General features: G+C 69.2%; 3 protein-coding genes across 5 annotated transcripts; all 3 read right to left on the reverse strand.

Annotated features, from left to right (window-relative positions):
- Positions 1-1109: 1109 nt before the first annotated feature.
- PDE4C (phosphodiesterase 4C) lies at positions 1110-11642 on the reverse strand. Of its 2 annotated transcripts, XM_054182295.1 has the most exons (17): positions 11590-11642; positions 11003-11052; positions 10237-10445; positions 6038-6226; positions 5918-5954; positions 5742-5806; positions 5574-5623; positions 4873-4985; positions 4641-4734; positions 3904-4082; positions 3722-3820; positions 3486-3650; positions 3295-3394; positions 3052-3206; positions 2828-2950; positions 2449-2631; positions 1110-2376 (listed from the first exon to the last, which is right to left on the reverse strand). In XM_054182295.1, the coding sequence occupies exons 2-17, from the start codon at positions 11042-11044 to the stop codon at positions 1852-1854; spliced, it is 2328 nt and encodes a 775-aa protein (XP_054038270.1). In that variant the 5' UTR covers positions 11045-11052; positions 11590-11642; the 3' UTR covers positions 1110-1851. The 2 variants fall into 2 exon arrangements, with proteins under 2 accessions (XP_054038270.1, XP_054038271.1); XM_054182296.1 differs by lacking the exons at positions 10237-10445; positions 11003-11052; positions 11590-11642 and adding an exon at positions 7126-7485.
- Positions 11643-11876: 234 nt separating this feature from the next.
- LOC128900602 (uncharacterized) lies at positions 11877-16247 on the reverse strand. Of its 2 annotated transcripts, XR_008463340.1 has the most exons (4): positions 15556-16247; positions 12690-13400; positions 12088-12236; positions 11877-12005 (listed from the first exon to the last, which is right to left on the reverse strand). XR_008463340.1 is itself a non-coding variant. In XM_054181931.1 (2 exons), the coding sequence occupies exons 1-2, from the start codon at positions 15654-15656 to the stop codon at positions 12698-12700; spliced, it is 804 nt and encodes a 267-aa protein (XP_054037906.1). In that variant the 5' UTR covers positions 15657-16247; the 3' UTR covers positions 12633-12697. The 2 variants fall into 2 exon arrangements, 1 of the variants encoding a protein (XP_054037906.1); XM_054181931.1 differs by lacking the exons at positions 11877-12005; positions 12088-12236 and having other exon boundaries at positions 12633-13400.
- A 565-nt stretch (positions 16248-16812) lies between these two features.
- On the reverse strand, positions 16813-18404 carry JUND (JunD proto-oncogene, AP-1 transcription factor subunit). Its single transcript, XM_054182299.1, has one exon. It carries the CDS (start codon positions 18284-18286, stop codon positions 17333-17335), a length of 954 nt encoding a protein of 317 aa, XP_054038274.1. The 5' UTR covers positions 18287-18404; the 3' UTR covers positions 16813-17332.
- Between the last annotated feature and the right edge of the window lie 3691 nt (positions 18405-22095).

A 22095-nucleotide genomic window follows, 5' to 3' on the forward strand; every position in this document is an offset into this window, starting at 1 on the left:
GCACGGGGCGAAAGGGGCTTTTTCAGCCCGTTCATAGAACCATGGAATCACGGAATGCTTTGGGTGGGAAGGGACCTTAAAAGCCCTCCAGTGCCCCCCCCTGCCCTGGGCAGGGACACCTCCCACCAGCCCAGGTTGCTCCAAGCCCCGTCCAACCTGGCCTTGAACCCCTCCAGGGATGGGGCAGCCACAGCTTCTCTGGGCACCCTGGGCCAGGGGCTCACCCCCCTCACAGCAAACAATTTCTTCCTCGGATCTCATCTCAATCTCCCCTATTCCAGTGTAAAACCCATCCCCCTTGTCCCATGGCTCCCCTCCCTGATCCAGAGTCCATCTCCATCCTTTGTGGAGCCCCTTTAGGGACTGGAAGGGGCTGGAAGGTCTCCCCGGAGCGTTCTCTTCTCCAGGCTGAACCCCTCCCAGCTCTCTCAGCCTGTCCTCACAGCAGAGGGGCTCCAGCCCTCCCAGCATCTCCATGTCTCCCCAGCCCCGTTCACCCAGCCCCAGCTCGGCGGGGAGCCCAGAGCCAGATCAGGAGGACATTGCAGGGAGCTCTGGGATGACGGAGCCTCCTCTGGTCCCCATCCATCAGGAGAGACGGGGCGGGGGGGATGCTGAGCACCCGCCGGCGAGGCAGGGATGGCACCGAGCCAGCCGGTGGCCCGTGTGGCACCTGGCACTCCCAGCCAAGCCCTGGAAACCGGCTGGGCTGGGAAAGGAGTATCCGGCTGCTGTGTCCCCGCTGCCGACGGGGGAGGACGGTGGGCGAGAGCCGGTGGGGCCCCATGTGCCAGGGCAGTGCCTTGGGTGGGGACGTGTTTGCCGACATAAATCACCGTTGGGAGCAATGCGGAAGAGCCAGGGAACGGGCCCCGCACCGCGCCAAGCCGGCGATTAAATATTTACCTTAGCCGGCTGTGTTTGCCGGTGATGGATCGGCGTTTCCAGGGAGGAGCTCGCTTTTGTTCAAACACGGAGCAAAGCCCTTGCCGGTGCCCGGTGGGAGATGGGGCCACCAACCCCGCCGCTCCCTGGGGACATTGTTCCAACCGGCGCGACCACGGCTCCCACAGCACGGTAAAAAGGCGCTTACAAGGGCCACATTTTGGGGGGGAACAAACCAGGTTTAATCTCTGGAAGGTGAAGGAAGAAACCGAGAGGACCCCAGGGGTTGCCCCCATCCCTGTGGAGACGCGGGGAGGTCCTCGGGGCCCGAAGTGCAAAATACAAAGGCAGCGTTTTGAGTGCTGATCACAGAGCAGAAAGGCGGCTTTCTGCCACGGGAACGCGTGTGAGTGCACCGAGGTGAGGCTTGTATTAAAAAGTGAGCTACAAAAGGCTTTAAAAAGTGAACTCATCCCCAAATAAATAAACCACTGACTCGTGCCCGTGCCGTGCCCCAGTACGTGGCCACGTTGAGGTCCCTCGTGCTGAGGACTGTCACCAGCACCACCGTGGGGCTGCTGTTCCGCGAGGGGTCACCCGGAGAGATGCCGAAATGCATTTGGCTGTGCCTTGACCCCATGGGGGACCTCTTCCCGGAGCCCTGCAGGGCTGGGATGGGGCAGGAGCACAGTGTCCCCCAGCCCCGTATGAAGGGGACAGGGACCTTTCCCAGCAGCTGTACAGGTGGGAGCAGGGGACAGTTGCTGGGAGAGGGCGAGCAGCGTCCTCATGCCCATCAGGACTTGCCCAGCTCCCGCACGGGGACACGCTTTGGGTCCCTCCGCGTCCCAGTGCCTGCGGTGCCAGTGCTCTCCAGTGCCAGCTCCCCACTGTCCCCAGCACTTCCCGGAGCAGTGCCCAGTCCCACGTCCCCACGGCAGTGAGGGGACCCGCCGGCCGGTGCCGCTATGTGCCCAGGGGCAGGAATGTGACATTGCCCTCCATGTCCAGGCACAGCCCATGGCTGCCCTCGGGCCCCGGCACCGAGCGTCCACCACCACGACTGTCCTTCGGCAGCGTCCCCTCCAGCGCCCTCAGGTTGTCCACGTCCCTGGGGCGGGTGACAGGCGAGTCCTGGTCCCTGGGGCTGGGTGACAGGCGCTCGGTGTCAGCCAGCTCTGAGTCATCTGTGGCTGGTGTCTTGGAGCCGCTGTTGTCCTCATCCAAGGGGCTCTCGGCCCCTTCCAGCTCCGTGTCCGACTCACCCTCCTCCTCCTCCTCCTCCTCCAGCGTCAGCTCGAACTGGAACTTGTCGGTGGCAGTGGGGGACACTCCGGGTCCTTTGGGTGGTGGGGACGGGCTGCGCGGGATCATGCTCTGGTACCATTCCCGGTTGTCCTCCAGCGTGTCCAGGATCTCCTGGGCATCGGGGTGCACCAGGTCGGCCCACGTCTCCCACAGCGGGTGGGCAATGAAGTCGATGAAGCCCACCTGGGGGAAGGCAGAGCTGAGCCCCCAGCCTGGCCCTATGCCCCCCACCCCATGCCCATGCCACTGCCCCACCTGGGACTTCTCCACAGAAGCGGTGTGCTTGTCGCACATGGGGCTGATCTCCATCCCCTTCTCCCGCTCCCGGTCGCCTTGGCGGAAGAACTCCACCATGATGCGGTCGGTCCACTGCCGGTAGAGCTCCAGTGGCTTCGTGGGATTGCTGAGGTCGGCACAGTGCACCATGTTCTGCAGGACCTGCGGACACAGCCACGGCGTCGCTTACCCAAAGTCCTTTGCCCCCCAGGGCCACCACTCCTGTGCTAGGAACACCCTTGGCTATGGCCAACCGGGGTTGAGAGGGGTGGTGGCACCAAAGAGGACATCCCGGTAGCCCTGGTCAGAGCCAGGAACAATGCCAGGAAGGTTTCTCTACCCCCGTCCCCGCACCCACCTGGATCCGGTCGGAGTAGTTGTCCAGCAGCAGCACGCCCAGGCTGGTCACCTTCTTGGTCTCCACCATGGTTTTCAAATCCGCCAGCAGATTCATGTGCTTGGACATGTCCGTGGCCAGCACCTGGGCAGGGCAAGGTGGGAACGGGACTCAGCCTGACCCCACTACAAAGGCCCCCCCAGCCCGGACCCCCCCATCCTGGGGTGGTCTGGGCCCCCCCGTACCATGTCAATGGCCATTTTGCGGAGTGACTGCCTCTGCTTCTTGCTCAGGTTCTGGAAGATGTCGCAGTTCTCCTCCTGGAGAAGCTTGAAGCCCACGGCCAGGTGGTGGTTCTCCAGTACTGAGGCATCGTTGTACATCAGCGCCAGCTCCGAATCTGTTAGACGGCACCAGTCACCCAGGGGTGGCTCCTGGACACCAGGGTCCCCCACGCTCCCCAGCTCCATCCCTGCATCCCGGCTCACTGGTGTTGATGAGGAACTGGTTGGAGACACCGGGGTGGTCAACATCATGGATGGCACTGGCGAAGATGGCAGCCATGATCTCCAGGTCCGTGAAGACAGCCTAGAAATAGTGAAAAAAGGCATTGCAGATGTGTTGTGGCCCCACCAGACACACCTGGTGGCCTCAATGGCCTTGGGTGACCAGGGCTCACCTCCAGCGCGGGCGTGGAGAGGAGGACATGGGTGGACTGAGCCACATCGGCAGCGTGGATGCTGTTGTGGTAGGCCACATCGGCGTGGTAGTGGTCCTCCAGAGTCAGCATGTAGGTGATGAAGGTGTTGACGGGGATACGGAAGGTCTTCATCAGGTCACGCTCCTGCAGGGAGGCGGGAGGTGGCTCGTCCCCATCCAGGCATGGGGACAGGGACGTCCCGTTGGGATGCTCACCTGGAAGATGCTGTACATGAGGACCGTCAGCGGGCGGTTGCCTGAATACTCAGCGACTTTAAACACGTTGAGCCCCCACTTGTTGGTGTCCTCCAGCTCCTGGGGACCAGAGGAAGAGAGGTCCATGCAGGGCCAGCGCTGGGGACCCCATGGCTGGCCAGGTCACCCACGCTCGGGCCCACCTTGGCCAGCAGCCCCTCCTGGTCCGTCCGCACCCCGAAGCGGGGGATGCCGGCGGCGGCGAGGCTGGAGCCGTGCGTGAGCTTCCTGACGCCGCTGATCTGCGACATGGGGCGCTTCCTCCGCTCCTTCTCCTTGTCCTTGGCCAGCGCCGAGGGGATCTCCACCTCATGCTGTTTGTCTGGGCCGGCAAAGGGGGGGCTGTGAACAGGGCGGGAGCCCGATCCCACCCCCCAGCATCCCCCCGGTCACACTGATGATGTCATCTGGCGCGGATAACACCGCAACGCCATGGCAACGGGGGGGGGCTGCATAGGGGATGCCCAGTGCTTTCCCTCACACCCTTGAACGGGGCCACCCGCCTGCCATGGGACCCATACCCCGCCCTGGGGACCCCCCGCCCCGGGGCCACAGGGATGGCCCCCAACAGCCCCAGTGCACCAGTATGCACCAGTATGCACCAGTGTGCATCAGTGCTCCCAGACAGGACAAAAGCTGTCACACCCCCAAGGCGGCAAATCCCACGGGGACACATGGGACACACCACCACCCCCCCCTTTGCCCTCCCCGTTTAATTTCTTCGTAAGAAACAAGTGGGACCAGCTGCTGGCATCGCCTCCACGGGCACCCGCCACCACGAGGTGCCACAGGATTCTGCCCAGGGCCCTGCCGGCGCCAAGCCCACCCCGCTACCAGCAGAGAGGTGACAGCAGGCGGCGTCCCCCGGGGGGGTCCTCACCCAGGAAGGTGCTGGAGATGTACTCGGAGACCTGGTTCCCCGAGCGGCTGGTCTCCGAGAGGTGCGTCAGCTCCCGGTTCAGCATCCTTTTGAACTGCGGGCAGCGGGCAGGGCTCAGCAGGGCGGGGGGCAGGCAGGACCCCCGGCTGCCCGTCCCGGGGCACTCTGCGGTGCAGGGGTCTCCGTGCCCTCCCCGAGGTCATGGGGGGAGGTCCATGCCGGGGTCCCTTACCTTGTTGGAGGCCATCTCGCTGACCGAGTGCCTGGTCTGCAGCGTCTCCAGCTGGTCCAGGCACCAGTCGAGCTCCTCCAGAGTCTCCCGCGAGAGCTTCTGGTGGGCATCCTCTGCCGGGGACAGCCACCGGCTTGGCAAGAGACCTGCCAGCGGCACGGCGGCCCGGCACAGGGGCACACGCAGGGTGCCGGCCGCAGTGCCAGCGAGTGGCTGTGCCACATCGAGCGCGGGGGCTCCCCGGCTCGGCTGCTCACATCCCCCCCTGAGCGGGGCGGCCGGGGGCACGGGGGGATGAGGGGGACCGGCCGGGGGTCGGGGTCGAGCATCCCCAGGGCAGCGGGGCTCAGCCCCCTCACACTGTCCCCATTGCGCGGCGTGCCACACTGTCCCCGTGGGGTGACGGCCAGCCCCGGGGCAGCCGAGCTCCCGCGGGGCCCCGCTCGCCGCCGGGGTTTTATTAATGGAAGGTTTGACGTCAACGGGAGCCTTTCCACCGCCGCCACGGCGCGAAGGGCGGCCAGGCGGGAGGAGCTGCCGAAAACCAGACATGGATCCCAAAGGGCAAAGCCGCAGCTCTATCTCGGCCAGGGGGGGCTTTGCTGCACCCCCCAGGGCCCAGCAGGACCCATCCCTGGGGACACAGGGACAGCCAGCTTGCCCCAAAAGGGTCCCCCCCGTCTTCCCCCCCCGGCACTCACCGGTGAGGCTGGCCTTGCTCCCGGAGGGCAGGCTGCTGCTCGACGCTCGCCTGCGAAATGCGGGGGGCTGAGTGGTGGGGACTCCCAGGGTGGTGTGTCCCCCCCCTTGTCATGGCTCAGAGCCCCCCACCCAGGCGAGACCCCTCGCCCGTCCCACGGTCGACTCACTTGATGCCGCCGCGCTCCTGGAGGTGGGTCAAGTTGCTGCGGATGGTGCGGAGGCTGGCCAGGACCTGGGGGCGTTAGAGGGGGCTGGGGACGGGTGGACCCCCCCGGGACACCCGCCCTGGCGCTGGGTGCAGGGCCGTGTCCCCTCCTCACCAGGGCATGGGGACGGCACCTACCTGGGCGAATGGCGTGACGATCATGTCTTCTCCATGCCTGCGGGAGCAAAGGGAGTGTGAGCACCAGGGAGGGGAGCTGGGGGGCTCGGGGTGGGGGTCAGGGTTTGGGGGGGGACTCACAGGTCGCTGGCGATGGAGGAGTTGCGGGACATGGCTTTTGGGGACAGGTCGTAGTCGCTGTCAGAGCGGTAGAGGAAGGACTCGCGGCGCTGGCCATGGGAGAAGGTTCCTTGCAGGACCAGCCCCGCGCCCGGGCTGGTCTGGGGGTCCAGCGCCCCACGGCCGGGGGGGCCATTCTCCAGGTCGAAGCTGCAAGGGGAGAGGGGACAAGGCTGATACGGGGTGGGGTGGCCCGGGGACCTCAGCCCGTGGCACAGGCTGGGGGATGCCACCAGATTTGCCGGGCTCTCCCTGCCACCATCACGCTCAGCCCAGCACGCCCGGGCTCAGTGGCCTCTGCGGTGACACTGGCCACCACCCCGCCTGGCCCTGCCAGCTCCTGCACCCCGGTGCTGAGAACGGTCACAACTCAGTGCACATAGACCTCCTGGATGTCCTGCCAGCACGGCGGGTCCAGGACTGGGGACACCAGCTAGCAAAGGCGGGTTGTTCAATGTCACCCAGGTGGGACAGGACACCCTGAACTGAAGCCTCCAGCTCCAGAGACCCCAGGAGGGGTCAGCTCCTGCCCGTCCTGTCCCCTCCTTGTCCCCAGCACCGCAGTCCCCCGTTGCCCCACGTCCTGGAAAGCCCCAGAACCTCCATCAGCCTCGGCTCGGGGTGCCGTGTCCCACAGAGGGGACAGTGTCCTGGTGTGGCACAGAGCCAGGGGATGTCGAAGGACAAAAACCGCTGAGGAAGCCAAGCCCTGGCCCTTGGGGACACACTGGTGGCAGCCTGGGGACACCCCAACCAGAGCCACCTGAGAGCCGTGTGGGTCCGTGGGGGGACAGGGGACAGGGACGGTGATCCTGCGGTGTCCCTGCGGTGGCCATGGCCGCCTCATGCTCCTCCTGCTCCGCCGGCCCCGGGGTCATGGGAAAGGCTGCGTGTGGGGACGTGCCAAGGGTCACTCGGCGCCTGTCCCCTCCCGCAGCCTCCACTGCCATGGGGGACGCACCACCCCAGAGCACTGGGTGAACTGGGAGAGCGTGGGGGCCACTGGGACCACCCCGTCCCCCTCGCGCCGCCGGGAGCCCCGCACCTACCCGATGCAGGAGTGCCTCCGGGATGGGCACCGGCTGCCCGGCAGCATGTCCCCGCTCCGGCAGCCCCGGTCCCCGCGGCACGGCCGTCCCCGGCAGCGGCAGTGCCAGCCAGGCACCGCGTCATGCCAGCCCGCAGCCCCTTGTTTGCCTGCCTCTGCCTCGCGTCCCCGATGGTACCGGGGACACAAAGCCGCATTGTGGCTTCGCCGGCCCCGCGGGTGATGCCCGCGTCTGTCCCCGGCCCCGTGCCACCGCCTCTGACCCCGCTGCCACCCCAGGGGACAGCCCCCCGGGGCGGGCCGGGGGCACACGAGCCCACGCCGTGGGGCTGGTGCCGAATTAAACCCCCTCGTTTGGATGACGGACTGTCGGCATTAATAACCGCCGAGCGGTGCCGGATGGCGGGGGGGCGCCGGGGGCTGCTATAAATAGATGCTGTTGCTGCTGTGGAGGGATCTGCTGATCCCCACGGCGCCCGCGCAGGTGGGGCCAGCACCCCCCGGCAACCCCCAGCACCCCGGGGTCCGGGCAGGGGGGAGCCCCCGAAGCAAGCCCTGTAGAGCTCCAATGGAGGGGGGGAGGGGGGCAGCGAGGTGCCCGGCTGTGCCACGGTGGGCGGTTTGGTGCCATGCTGTGCCGGGAAAAGCCCCTCTGCCCTCCCCGACATGCTCCCCCCCGCGCCCCCGCCGTGGGGCTGACGCCCGTCACACCTGCTGGGTCACTGCCTGGCCATTGCTGCAATGAGTGCGTCTGTGCTCAGCCACGCTCAGCCGGCAGCTCCCCCCTGCCTGGCTCAGCCCCCCCAGCTGTGTGGTGACCCCCGCTGTCCCCTGCTCATCCCCCACGTCCCCGTGGGCCCACAGCTCTGGGGACGTGCCATAGCACTGGGGGGGGGGGGTCCAGACTGACCCTGTCCCCACAGCACAGCCTGGTGCCCCCTCCCGCCCGCCCAGGGCTGAGCGCGGCCCCTCGCCGGGGACCCACCAGCGTCCCCCCCTTACCAGAGGGGATGCGCCACGGTGAAGCGCCGCTGCAGGCGGATGCTCTGGTTCATCAGGAGCTTCCTGAAGAGGACGGGGGAATTGCGGGGGGAATTGCAGGGGGAAGCCGACGGCGAAGCCCCCGGTGAGTGGTGCGCGGTGGGCAGCATGGCACAGCTCCGCGACCCCCAGCACGGCGGTGATGGTGGCGGCGAGGCCACGCTGCCCGCCGGTGCGGAGCAGGAAGCGAGTGGCCGTCCCAGCCCCAGCAGCCCCAGGAAACTTTCCATCCCCCTCCCGCCCGCGCCTGGGAAATTAAACAACTGTCTGGCTCCGGCAGCCCGCACATGGAGCGGGTCCCCCCCGCCCCCGGGCTGCGCCAGCCCGGTGTGCGCCCGGGCATGTGGCCCCTCGCTGGCCCCGTGCCACCAGCCACATTGCTGTCCCCAAGGCGGCAGCTGCTCCCACAAGGACAGGAGTGCCGTGCCTGGACACACGGCAAAACGCCACGCTGAGCCCCCAGCGGCCACGACTTACGGAGTGGCTGTGCCGCGGTGCCACTGGGGGACACGGCTGAGCCTGGAGCATCCCGGACACGTGGTGCGGACATGCTACAGTGCCACCAAGGGACACAGCCAAGCCTGGAGCATCCCGGACATACAGCGCAAATGTGCCATGGTGCCACCGAGGGACACAGCCGAGCCTGGAGCATCCTGGGTACAGCCTGGGCATATGGTGTGGCCATGCCACAGTGACACTGAGGGACATGGCTGAGCCTGGGGCATCCCGGACAAGTGGTGTGGCCGTGCCACGGTGCCACCAAGGGACACAGCCAAGCCTGGACCATCCTGGACACATGGTGTGGCCGTGCCACAGTGCCACAGAAGGACACAGCCAAGCCTGGAGCATCCTAGACATGTAGCGTAGCCGTGCCACGGTGCCACCAAGTGATGTGTCTGACCCGGGAGCATCCTGGACACATGGTGTGGCCGTGCCACAGTGCCACCGAGGGACCCGTGAGAGCCAAATCCGCCCTGGGGCTCACACCGTGTCCCCAGCCCCTCCTCACTGCCTGGTGCGGGGCCATGCCTGGTGGGGACAGGGAGAAGCAGGATGAGGCCCGGCCGGCGGCGGTGGCACCCCTGGCCCAGCCATGGGAGACGGCGTCTGCTCAGCAGCGCCTGCAGGGACCCCAAAACCTGCCGGGTGGGGGTCCTGGTGGAGGGGTCCCCACTGGCTTCCAAGCGAGCATGATTATGGGGACATCAGGGCAGAGGGACGCTGGGACAGAGGGACATCAGGGGACACTGGGGCGGGGGCAGTGCTGGCCCCCCCAGTCTGCCTGGCAGCCAGCAGCCCCTGGGACATGGGCAGGACCGGCCACAGGACAGCCAGTCCCTGTTCCCAGGACAGCCAGTCCCTGTCCCCTCCCGGGCTGCGGCTGTCCCCGCTGGACACGTGTCTGTGCAGGGAGTGGACGTCGAGTGACACCGGAGCCAGGTCCCTTGTCCGTGCCAGCCCCATGCTGTCCCCACAAGCCGGGCTGGGACAGGCACGGGAGGGTAAGGGCCCAAAAATAACCCTGCAGCAGCAGAGTCGGGCCGAGCCACAGCGGGACTGAGGTCACTTTCGGTCAGGGCCAGGCCGGTGTCACCCAGCTGGGACAGGGGATGGGGACAAGGGGGGGGTGAGGAGGATGAGGACAGGGAATGGGGACGGGGGTGGGTGATGGGGACGGGGTGGCAGAGACGAGGGTGATGGAGGTGACGGGGATGGGGCGATGGAGATGGGGGTGATGGGGACGAGGGGATGGGGACGGGGACGGGGATGGGGGGGACAGGGAGGGGGGTGACGGGGACAGCCGGTGAGCGGGATGGACATCCCGGGGCCGCAGCAGTGGGGCCGGTGACAGAAGGGTTTGTCCCGGGCCCAGCAGCAGCCGCTGGCACCGGGCGCTCTGTGCTCTGCCGCTGCCGGTGCTGGTGCCGGTGCCGGTGCCCCGGGGCCGCTGTCCGCCCGCCGGTGCTGAAACCGGGAGCGGCACCGACGGCAGCACCGTGCCCGGTAACCCCATCCCGGGGCCAGCGGGGTGAGAAAACACACCACCCCTCCCGCCCGGCTTTGCTCTTACCGGGGGGGCTCGGCCTCGTCGCCGCTGCTGGGGCCGCTCTCCTCGATGGTGAAGACCACCCGGGCCCCCTCGGGCTCGGGGCCGCGGGCCGCCTCCGCCAACCGGCAGCCCAGCGGCGGCAGCAAGGGGCTTCCGGAGAAACGCCGTCGGACGGCGCCCACCGCCGCTCCCGGTCCCGGCGGGGCGGATTCGGCGGCGTCGCGGCAGCGCTGGGGGGGAACGGGGCGGCGGTGAGGGGCACGGGTACCGGTACCGTGGAGCTCTGCGGGGTGCTGCTCCCGGTGTCCGTGTGTGTGTGTCCCGCAGCACGGGGGTCCCTCCCCCGGGGAACACCCCCCCTCCCCATCACCGGGCGCCGGTAGCGCGCGGGCTCCCCCTCCCGGGCACGGTGCCGCCCTGCGCCCCGGGGGCACCGGGGAAAGGGCGGGGGCGCGGGGACAGGGACACCGCCGGTGCACCGGGAGCGGCTCGGTCGCAGCGCACGGAGCCGCCGGGACACACCGCCTCCTCCCGCCCCCCCGAGGGAACCCCCCCCGCCTCCCCCGGGACCCCGCCGGAAAAACCCCCGGAGCCGGCGCGCAATTACGCGGAGGTGAATAATAATTAACCGCCCATTAAGGGGATAATTAACTCCCGCCAAGCGCCGCCATCCCGGTTATTGCTGCCCGGGGGCCCGGCGCTGGGACGCTCGTACCGGGGACACCCCCCCCCCACCGGGGACACCCCCTCGTCCCCCTGTGCCCCCTGGGTCCGGTGCCGGTCTCACCTCCGCGCCGAGGAAGGGCAGCGCCGTCCGGCTCCGTCGCATCGCCGTCCCTGCGGGGGGGGGGAAGCTCCGGGAGCCGCGGCCGGTGGGGGCTCGGCCGCGGGACCCCCCTCGCCCGCCCCGGGCCGGGACAGGCGGGTTCCTCCCGCCCGTGATTTATGGGCGCCGGGTTTCGGCCGCGGCGGCTGCCCAGGCTCAGCCCCCGCCTCGGGTTTCAGGGCCCCGCACAGCCCTCCTCCCCCCCGCCCCGGTGTCCCCGAGGGCTGGATGAGGATGGGCCACTCGGGGGGACATGGGCCCGAGGCCACGAGGATGGTCCGAAGCACCCGCCATGCTGGGATCCCGCCGGCGCCACGTTAATGATCAACCGAGGGGCACCTGTTACCCACCGTCCCCCGGGAACCGGGGTGCACCGGGGGTGACTCAGCCGGTTGTGCCCATGAAGCCCCCCTGTCCCCCCCGGGACTGAGCCCTCCACGCCCCGGCCAGCAGCGGGAGCAGCCTCAGCCCGCGCCCGGGCGATGCTGACCCCCGCCACCGGGGTCCATGCTGCCGCCAGCCCCCCACCCTCGCCCGCAGCCCCTTACCGGCGCCCGGTCCTCGCAGTGTGCCGCCGTCCTTGCAGCGCGCCGTGGCCTCCGCCGAGTGCAGTGGAGCAGAAGGAAGGCGATGTGCGTGCCTGGCTGCGCGCTCCCTCCCATCCCACCTTGCCGGGGGGGGGGCTGCGTGGCCCCCACCGCCCCGCGCACCACCGCACCCTGCACCCACCCTGCCCAGGGGCACCCCAGGGCTTCCAGCCAGGTGTGGGGGACCCCGAAAGCAGCCGGGGTGTCCCCCGGGACTGGGGTTTTTCCCCGCGCAGGGTGCAGAGCACACGGCAGACGGGAAACCAGAGCCAAAGCAGCAGCTTCTTTATTCATCAGCCTGGGCAGCCCGGTGGGGGCACAGCAGGGGGTCACCTGGGTGCGTGGTGGGTGATGGAGGACCTCTCGGTCACCCTGCTCTAGCGAAGAGAGAGAGAGCGGGGTGAGCACCCACAGCCCAGCCCCGCTGCCCCCCATGGCCTCCCCGTCCCCCCCACGCACCATGGGAACCTCGTCCAGGCGGCGGAAGCGGGGCGTCCCGCGCCGGCGGTGCAGCCACACCAGCAGCATCACCGCTCCCCCCACCAGCACGCAGACGAAGAGGCAGATGATGACGACCAGGCCAGGGTTCATCTTGGCGGGGGGCTGCGCTGTGGGGGCAAGACCCCGTTACCCTCCCCCCGGCACCACCAAGCCCAGTGCCCAGCCCCCGCGTGCTGTGGCACTGTTGGGGCTCGAGAGGGCTTGAGATTCACTCCAGCGCCCCCCCCCCGCCACCGCTATCCCACCCCTCACAAACCCAGCACCCAGCTCCCGTGTCACCTCCACCCGCAAGGGAGCAGCCCTCCCACCCTCCCTGGCCGGGCTCCTGTGACACAAAGGCTGGGGGAGCCTCTCAACCCCCCCTAAGGTGGATGGAGCAGCCCCGGGGGAGCTCTGGGCGCACACGGGGACCCGCACCCCAGAACCCCCCTGCCCCATCGTGCAAGTGCAGCCCCTGAGTGAGGGGTTTAGGGGGGACCCGGTGCTGCTGCCGTGCCCATGGCCACAGGCATGTCTGGGGGCTCCCTGCCCACACGGTGGCCCCCCAGCCTGGCTCTCACCTGAGTTATCAGACACGGTGCTGGTGATGCTGGCCAGTGTCGTTCTGGAGCTGGTGGCCAGGGTGCCGTTGGGTGCGGGGCTCGCCGTGGGCACAGGAGAGCTGGGAGCAGGAGTGGGGCTGGGGGGGCCGGGCGAGGATGGGACCGGCGCTGCTGTCGATCTGGAAGGATGCTTGGTGGCCGGGGAGCTGGGCACGGCTGGGTGGGACAGAGTCGGTGCTGCGGTCGTGTTGGATGGGGATGTCATAGGTGCTGCGGGAGGCGATGTCGTAGGTGCTGCGGGAGGCGATGTCGTAGGTGCTGTGGGAGGTGATGTCGTAGGTGCTGCGGGAGGCGATGTCATAGGTGCTGTGGGAGGTGATGTCGTAGGTGCTGCGGTCGTGTTGGATGGGGATGTCATAGGTGCTGCGGGAGGCGATGTCATAGGTGCTGCGGGAGGCGATGGCGTAGGTGCTGCGGGAGGCGTTGTTGTAGCTGGGTCGGTTAAAGGTATCGTAGGCAGTATCGAGCCCGGCGTCACGGAGGGAGATGCCATGGTTTGGTTGGATGAAGGTGGTGGAGATGCCACTGTGGTGGCTTCGCTGGACGGAGACAACACTGTGGCCACGCTGGACAGATGCGTATTGGTCATCTCCATGTTGGAGGGGGTCGGAGACATGTTGGATGTCCCCAGGCTGGCGGCTGTGGGCGTGCTGGATGGAGACCTTGGCCCTGAGTTGATTAGAAACACGGTGCTGTTGGGACTGGCGCCATGTCCTCTCTCGTGAAGGAGGGAGCTGGTCAACAGGGACACAGCAGGGCCATGGGGCAGCAGCCCCCCGGCAGGAGGGCTCAGGGAAGGCCTGTCCCGGCTCCCGGCCCCACGGTGCTCATTTTCCAGCTGGTTTCACCATACACAGAGGACCAGAAAACCGGGATTTAGCCAATATTGCATCCCAGAAAACCAGGGTCAGGAAGAGCCTCCCAAGGCATTGCGGCACAGGCACAGTGCCGCGGGGAGGAGCAGAGCAGCGTGGTGGTGGTGGGCATGTGCCCAAGGACACGTGCCAGCCCGGCCCTCGCGGCACCCACCAGCCAGCCCCAGGCCAGCACATGAGGGGGACTCCGCCATGGCCACGCGGGATGCGACAGCGTTTGCCGGGCAGCGCCGGCAGTGCCCTTATTTGCCAAAGTCCTGTTTGCACAAGAGGAGGAGCAGGTCCTGCCTGGCCCCGCGGGGGACACCGGGGCAAAATGCCCCACGGCAGAGCTGGCGCCCAGTGCCAGAACCCAGGGGGGCTGGCGTGGCTGGCTGCTGGGTGTCCCCACAGCCACCGGGCTGGGCCATTCCCACCCAGCTGCCACCCTCCACCGGCATGGCGGCGAACCTGGGGCTGAGCACCCAACGTTGGGTGGCAGCTCCTGTGCCAAGACGGGTGAGCCAAGGCACCCTGGGGTGCAGGGGGGCTGCTGGGGGCCTGGGCTGGAAACGGGGGGGCCGTGCTGGGCCATGGTCCCACAGCAGCATGGGGTACCGGCGCCCTTTGCCCCTGGGGTGCCAAGGCGGTGCCGGAGCGCTCGCGCCACCCCGAGCACCAGCCGGCCCAGCCGGTTTGGCAGCACCGGGGCCGCATCCTGCCCCACGGGAGGGGCAGGGTGTTCACCTCCAGCCCGGGGAGCCCCCGGGGGGGACCCTGGGGAGCAAGTGCAGCCCATCCCGGTACCGTGGAATGCGGGGCTGGATCCGACCCCGCTGCAACCCCCCCACTCCCCGCGGTGACCCCCGGCCCCCGGAGACACAAGGACCCCCCCCCCAGCGCCCAGAGCACACCGAGCCCGTCCGTGCAGAGCAGGGGGGGCACACACCCCCCGTACCCCCGGAGCACCCAGACCCCCCCTCCGGTGGCCGGTGCTGCAGGGCTGGGCGGGGAGACGCCACGGAGCCACCCCCCGGTGCCACCGGGACGCACTCCGGTGCTGCGGGGTGCACAGACCCTCCCCCAGGACCCCCCGGGGCACACGGACCCCCCCCCCCGCCCCCGGTACCTGCAGCCAGCAGGGCAGAGGCGCAGCAGAGCAGCAGGCGGAGCGCGCCCCGGGCCATCCCGCCGCCCCGGGCCCCGCCGCCGCCCCGGGCCCGCTCTGCCGCCGCACGCCGCCGCCCCCGCCTTTATCCGCCCCGGCGGAGGCCACCCCGCCCGCGGCGCCCCCTGCCGGCACCGGGCCGCGCCGCACCCCCGGCACCCCGGGGGGACACCCCGACACGCCACCGGGCCTCGGCTCACCCCGCAACACCCCCCCCCCCCGCCCCGACCGTGAGAACGGGCACCGGGAGCTACCGCTGCCCGCATATCGGGCCGGGGAGGACCAGGGTCCGGGTGGGGACAGGGGGGACAGCGGGGTGGGGGGATAGGGTGACACGGGGGCGTGGGAACATGGGGACACAGGGGCTGGGAGGTGTGGAGACATGGGGACACAGGGGTGTGAGGATATGGGGACATTGGGATGTGGGGACATGGGGACATGGAAGGGGTAGGGGGACATTAAGATGTGGGGACATGGGGACACAGAGGTGGGGGGTAGGGGGTATGGGGACACGGACACACAGGGGTGGTGGGGTGTGGGGACATGTGGACAGGGGGATATGGGGACACAGGCACGCAAGGGTGTGGCGGGTGTGGGGACACAGGGGTGGGGGGATGTAGGGACATGGGAACAGAGGGGAGCAGGGATGTGGGCACATGGGGACACAGTGATGTGAGGGACATGGGGAGGGGTGGGGACTTGAGGACAAAGGGATCTGGGGACACGAAGACTTGAGGCTGTCAGGACACAGGGATGCGGTGACACAGGGACAGGGTGACACCGGGACAGGGTGACACCGGACCTGCTGCTGGAGGCAGCCGTGGGGCTGCGCTGGCTCTGCCATGGCCCCGGCAGACACCCCGTCCGTCCCCACGCCGGAGCAGCACATCCGGGGTGCAGCATGGCCGCGCCAGGACGGCACTGCTTCCGCACGGCGGGGGACAGGCGCTTCCTCCCGGCAACACGCCAGGTCCCCAGGGAGGCTGCGGGTCCCCCGCTGCCACCCACGGCAGGGCCCCAGCGTGGGGGGCTCCCCACCAGCCCCCAAGAATGGGGAGTGATCCTCAGTGCCGGCACGGTATGGCATGGCTCAGCACACCGCGGCTGGAACAAGTCAGAGCAGCCCAGCCGACCTTCCTGCCACCGGTGTCACCATCCCCAAAGAGGGACGCTCCCAGAAAAGAGGGTCTGTCCCTCGGGACAGAGTGGGGACCTGGCCTCGCAGGTGGCAGACGCGAAGGAGGAGCGATGGCGGTGCCGGGAAGCAGAGGCCGAGTTGCTGAAGCCCAGGGAGGAGCCACAGAGGCTCGGCCTCGCCGTCTGCCCCGGGGGGGGCCCAGCCAGGCACTGTGGGGTGATCCCAGGGTGCCATCAGTGGGGGGGGGGGGATTGGTGACCCCCCCGTAGAGCCACCAGCTGCCCCAGGGGTCTGGCAGGACAACGGCCAGGACAGAGCCATGGTCGGGACTAGCACCCCTGCCAGCAGCTGGGTTCCCCCCCCCACTACCTCCCTCCCCAAGCACAGGGACCCCCCAGATGAACCCCAGAACACCTCAGGAGACCACTAGTGACCCCAGAACTCCCACCAGGGAGCCCCTGTAACCCCAGAAGAGCCCCAAGGGAACCCCAGACCCCCCCCAGTGGAGCCCCAAAACACCCCCAGTAGTCCCGGACCCCCACCCATGGGACCCCCACCCATGGGACCCCCCCCCCCAACATCCAAACCCTCCACCATGGCCGGACGAGATCCTCCCCCCCCCCCCCCCAAACACCCTCCGGCACCCACAACAACCCCGGAGCCCCCCCCAACACCCCCAAGGGACTGCGGGAGCCCCCCAGGAGTTACCCCCCACTCCCCGAATCTCCCCCTCCGGCCCCCATCACCCCCAGACCCCCACTGAGCCCCCCCATCCCTCCGTCCCCGCTCCCCCCCCCCCGCCTCCCGCCCCAAGATGGCAGCCGGCCGCGCCGCTTCCTGCCCGCGCCGCCGCCGGGCCCATCCGTTCCCCCCCCACGTCCCCGTTCTCCCCCGGCGCAGCAGACAGCGAGAGGCGGGATCTCCGTGTGGCGGAGAGGGGGGGATTTACTGGGGCCTGACTGGAATGTCTCGGGCGAGTCCCATGCGGGGGGCGGCCCCGGGCTCCCCCCTTAGTCCGGGAAGGGCGGCTTCGTCCCCCCTCCCTCAGGAACACGGTCCTTCTCCCTCCCCTCGCACCCTCAGTCCGGCGGCGGGGCGGGAAGGCGGCGTCCCCCGCCTCGGGAACACGGTCCTTCTCCCCTCACACCCTCAGTCCGTGCCCGGGGGAAGCGTGAGGGGAGCCCGGGTCCTCTCAGTCCGTCCGTGCCCCGGGAATGGCGGGGAAGCGCGAAGGGGACGCGGATCCTCCTAGTCCGTGCCCCGGGGAACCCGGATCCCCTCAGTCTGTGCCCCGGGAAGCGTGAGGGGGAGCCCGGGATCCCCTCAGTCCGTGCCTGGGGAACCCGGGTCCCTTCAGTCCGTGCCCCGGGAGAAGCGTGAGGGGGAGCCCGGGGGTCCCCTCAGTCCGCGCCCCGGGGGAAGCCCCTCGGCGCCCCGCGGGTCAGTACGCCGGCACCTGGTGCTGGTGCTGGGGCAGGAGTTGGCAGCCGCTGTTGACGTGGCTGAGGACCTTCTGCTTGAGCTGGGCGACCTGCTCGCGGAGGAGGCTGGCGGTAGAGGCCAGCTCCGTGTTCTGGCTCTTGAGGCTCTTCACCTTCTCCTCCAGGCGGGAGATCCGCTCCAGCTTCCTCTTGCGGCACTTGGAGGCGGCGATGCGGTTCCTCAGCCGCTTTCGTTCCGCCTTGATGCGCTCCTGCGTGTCCATGTCGATGGGGGAGAGCGGCGGGCTCTCCCCGAAGCTCGGCACCTCCGGGACGATCTGGGGTTCGTCCTTTAACGGCGGCGGGGGAGGCGGCGGGGGGAGCCGCGGCGGCGGGGCTGCGAAGGGGCCGGGGTCGGCGGCGTAGCTCACCGCCGGGTAGCTGCTGAGGTTGGCGTACACCGGCGGCTCCGGGGCCAGGCCGGCGGCGGGCAGCTCGCCCGCCCCGCCGCTGCTTCCTCCTCCGCCGCCGCCGCCTCCTCCACCGCCGCCGCCGCTTCCCGCCGCGCCGCCGCCCAGCTGGTTCTGCTTGTGCAAGTCCTCCAGCGCCTTCACGAAGCCCTCGGCGAACTCCTGCTCCTCGGAGGCGGCCGCTTTGGGGTAGAGGAACTGGCCGCTGGTGGGGGTGGTGGTCACCAGCCCGTTGGACTGGATGATGAGCCGCTCCAGCTCGGGAGAGGCCAGCTTCAGCAGACCCAGCTCGGCCGAGCCCAGCAAACCCGCCGCTTCGCCGCTCGCCGCTCCCGGTGCTTTCAACGCCGCCGCCACCTGCTCCGGTAAGGCCATCCCGAGCGCGTCCTTCTTCATCATGCTGCCGCCGTGGAAGGGCAGGAGGAGCCCGCTGCTACCGGAGGACGGGGCGAAGCCGCTGCCGAGGCCGCTCAACACATCATCATGGTAGAAGGGTGTTTCCATCCTCCTCCCCCGCCCGGCTGCGGGGGAACGGGGCCGGGGCGGGGGGGGAGGGAGGAACGGGGCGAAGCGGAGGGAGGGGGGAAGGGCGGGGGAGGCGCCGGTAGCACCGGCCGCGGTCCCACTCTTGCGCGCGCGCACACACGCGTCTGGCGCCGCCGCGGCCCCCGCGCCGCTTTAAATACCCGGCGCCGCCGCGGTGACCTCACCGCGCCGAGCTCCCATTGGCTGTAGATGACGTCCTCGCCCCGCCTCTCCCGCGCGGGGGGCGGGGCCTCCGCCCCGGGAGGCGGTGCCACGCCCACTCCGGGCCCCGGCCGTCGCCCGGGCGACCGGCGGGTAAACGGGACAACAGCGCGAGGGCCCCTGGGCTGACGTCAGGGCGGGGGGGGGCGGGGGGGGAGGGGCGGTCACGTGGCCTCGCGCCCCACCGGGGCTGCTCGGCACAAAAGGAGGGGCGGAGCGGGCACCGGGCACTGGGACGGGGCGCTGGGATCGAGCACCGGGTCCTAGCACAGGGAACGGCCACCGGCCACCAGCTCCGAGCACCAGGTCCAGGCACTGGGACCAGCCCCCTGGTCCAAGCACCGGAACCGGCCACCAGGTCTGGGCACCGGCCACCGGGTCTGAGGACCAGGTCCAGGCCCTGGGACTGGCCCCCGGGTCCAAGCACTGGGACCAGCCCCCAGCAACCAGGTCCAAGCACGAGGTCCGGCCACCAGGGCCGGCCACCGGGTCCAAACACCGGGCACCGGGACCGGGTACCGAGCACTGGGACCAGGCTCCAGCCACTGGGTCCAAGCACTGGGTCTGGGCACCAGGACTGGTCGCCGGCCACTGGGACTGGTCGCCGGCCACTGGGACTGGCCACCGGGATCAAGCACCGGGCACCGACCCCTGGGGCTGGGCACTGACCACTGGGACCGAGCACCGGGGCTGGGCACTGGGCACCTGCTGGGTCCCTGTCCCGGTGGGACGGGGCCACCATGGCCTACGTGCCCCCGGCACCTCCCTTGTCACAGCTTGTTTGTGTCCCTTGTCCCCCCCCCCCCAACCCTGACGTTTGCCGCCGGTGGCACCGGGGTTTGCCCAGCACGCACGCCGCATGGCGGGCAGCCAAACCGCGGGGCACCGTGGGGTCACGCCATCCCGGCTCCAGGCCAGGCCTGTCCCGCGCCCAGCGCTGCACGGGGTCAACCGGGCCTGGCCTCCCCCCCCCTCCGTGGCCCCCGTTCAACCGGCAACGAAGGGAAGGAGTTAAGCGGCGGCGGCGGCGGCGGTGGTGCACGTCACGGCCGGCCGAGCCCGCGGGCGGCTGAGGGGGTGGATCGGCGTCAGCAGCTGACGTCACCCGGCCCCGCGTGCGGCCGCCGCGCGGGGGGAGGCAGCGCCGATGGCCGACGATAACCCCCCGCACCGCAACGGCAGGATGCGGCCCCCGCCGCGCAGGACGAGGGGTCCCGGCACGGCCGTGGGGACACCGGGGCCATGGGGACACTGGGGCCACGGGGACACCAAACCGCCCCTAATTACAGCCAGATGGTCCTGGGCCTGCGCTTAATGAGGGCAATAAATCAGTGGTGTTGGCCCCCAGGGTGTGGGGGGGCCGGCAGGAGCCCGCGCCGCGCGGGAGGTGATGGCTGTGCCCGTGCCACGCTGGCCCTGTGCTCGCCGTCACCCTGGTGTGGGCAAGGGCAGTGTCACAGCTGCCCAACCGCAGCCGACTGGCACAGCCTGGCACGGGATGGGACATAGGGACAGCATGGCACGGCATGGCATGGTGTGAGGGCATGGCAGGGCACGGGGAAAGGGGACAACGTGGCGCAGGGCATGGCACAGCTCAGCCCTGGCTGCAGGGAGGCTGCGGGGGACATGGGTGACACCCAGGACACGGGTGACACCCAGGATGGGGCTGGTGCAGCCCCCGGAGCCCACGCGGTGCCGGCACTGGGGAAACCGAGGCACAAGGGGGGGCTGGGACCAACGGGGACCTACCCTCCCCCAACAGCTGTTGTTAATTAAGCCCCAAATAAACCCAGTTGATTAACCCCCAAATAAACCGGAGCGTGGCCGAGCCCCGTCCCTGGGGTGCTCCTGTCCCTGCCAGCCCGTGGCCGCCGGTGTCCCGGCCCGTGGCGGGCGGCGGTGCCGGTGTCCCTGGGGCTCGGCGGAGCTCCCAGGTGAAGCCGCCGTCGCGTTTCCGCCGCAAACCCGTCATTAGGGGTGCGGCCGCGGCCGGACCGGCAGGTTCAGACTTTCCGTCCTGACGAAACCCCAGCCGGTGAGGGACAGGCACCGGGGAGGGGACACACGGGGACCGTGGCGGGGTGGCAGGGGGATCCCCGATCCAGAGACACACCCCTGGGCATGTCTCCCACACCCCCTCGGTGTATGCCCCGTGGGCACCCACGTACGTGCCTGCGTGTCCCCCTGTGTCCCCCCTCCATGGCAATCGGGGCTGCGGCGGGACCAAACGAGCCCCAGGGAGGAACGAACCGGCCCCGGGGCCTCCCTGGGAGAGCGGCTGGCCGGTGGCCATGGATGCGAGCCACGAGCCCAGCCCAGCCACCGGCACATCCCCGTCACCCCCCCGGCGTCCATCCCCGAGGGTCACGGCACCCTGGGGTTCATCCTGCCACCCCACCCCTCCCACCACTGCTGCTCGTCCCACGTGTCCCCTGTCCCCAAACCCAAGACACTGCGGGTTGCCTTGCCGGTGGCAGCCCGATGCCCGTGGCAAGCCAGCAGCTTAATTTTCCTAATGAGCGTTTAATGAGGGTCATGATTCAGCAGCCCCTTCCGCCAGACCCGTGAGGAGCCCAAGCGGGGCGGCCCCTGTCCCCGGAGCTGGTGGCAAGTGCCACCGTCACCTCATCTGGGGGCTGGTGGCCGAAGCTGCTATTCCTGGAGGCGTCGAAGCCCGGCTTGGCCCTACGAGCGGCCACTGAGTCACGCTGCGCCGTGCCACCTGCCACCCGGGCTATATTTACCCCAGAGCAGGCAGCGAGGATTTGGGATGAACCTATGCCGCCATCGGACCTCGACAGGGCAGGATGAGCCTGGAGCGGGGCCACGGTCACCGGAGCATCCTCACACCTCCAGTCCCCACACGGCTCCCGCTCTCCCCATTTCCCCAGCCCCACCGTGACCATTCCGTGGATCCAACCGGCTCCATCACACCGGCATTGCCTGATCCCACTCCAGCCGGGAGCCGAGACAAGGTGCCACACCGCTGTGGCTCCGACCGAGGACAACAGGCTAGATCCAAACCAAGATGCCCATGGGCTACCATGGATGCACCCCCATCCCCCAACCCTGAGCTGCCCCCCGAAAAGGGAAGGAGCAGGAGAGCGTTTGCCACCCTGGGATTTGCACTGCGGGCACCGGGCGCTCGGGAGAAGCCGCCTCTTAGTCATCGCCGCAGGGAGGGAGAGAGGAACCAAGCCGGGAAAACAAGAAGTTGGGGGCTGCCAGCGCTCACCCCCAAAACCCACGCCGGTCCCCAACGAAGCCCCGAGGGGCTGCGCTGCCCCCAGGTGTGTGTGTGTGTGGGGGGGGCCCCAACAATCAAAGCCAAGAATTTAAAAAAAGAAAAATGAAAAAAAAAAAAAATTAGAAAGAAAGAAAGAAAACAAATTTAAAAAGGAAAAAGGAGGAGGAGGGTTTGACGTGTATTTTTAGTTGCTTAGCGCAGCCCTGAAATATTTCGGCAGCCACTCCCTCCGCGTCGCAGGCGGCTGCTGTGTAACTATTCCTGTGCTGCCTCCCCGGCCGGGCACAGAAGTTATGAGTCACGGCGAGGCAGCCGGCAC

The sequence above is a fragment of the Rissa tridactyla genome, chromosome 22, assembly GCF_028500815.1.
Source record: "Rissa tridactyla isolate bRisTri1 chromosome 22, bRisTri1.patW.cur.20221130, whole genome shotgun sequence".
Taxonomy (NCBI): domain Eukaryota; kingdom Metazoa; phylum Chordata; class Aves; order Charadriiformes; family Laridae; genus Rissa; species Rissa tridactyla.

Coding starts and splice junctions, on each gene's coding strand:
- JUND (XM_054182299.1), bottom strand. CDS start 18,286: ATGGAAACACCCTTCTACCATGATGATGTGTTGAGCGGCCTCGGCAGC.
- LOC128900602 (XM_054181931.1), bottom strand. CDS start 15,656: ATGCTGCACCCCGGATGTGCTGCTCCGGCGTGGGGACGGACGGGGTGT. Junction 13,401..15,555: donor ACGGCTGCCTCCAGCAGCAG/GTCCGGTGTCAC, acceptor TAATCAACTCAG/GGCCAAGGTCTCCATCCAGC.
- PDE4C (XM_054182295.1), bottom strand. CDS start 11,044: ATGCGACGGAGCCGGACGGCGCTGCCCTTCCTCGGCGCGGAG. Junction 4,083..4,640: donor CATCTCCAGCACCTTCCTGG/GTGAGGACCCCC, acceptor TTGCCGGCCCAG/ACAAACAGCATGAGGTGGAG. Junction 3,821..3,903: donor AGGAGGGGCTGCTGGCCAAG/GTGGGCCCGAGC, acceptor TCTGGTCCCCAG/GAGCTGGAGGACACCAACAA.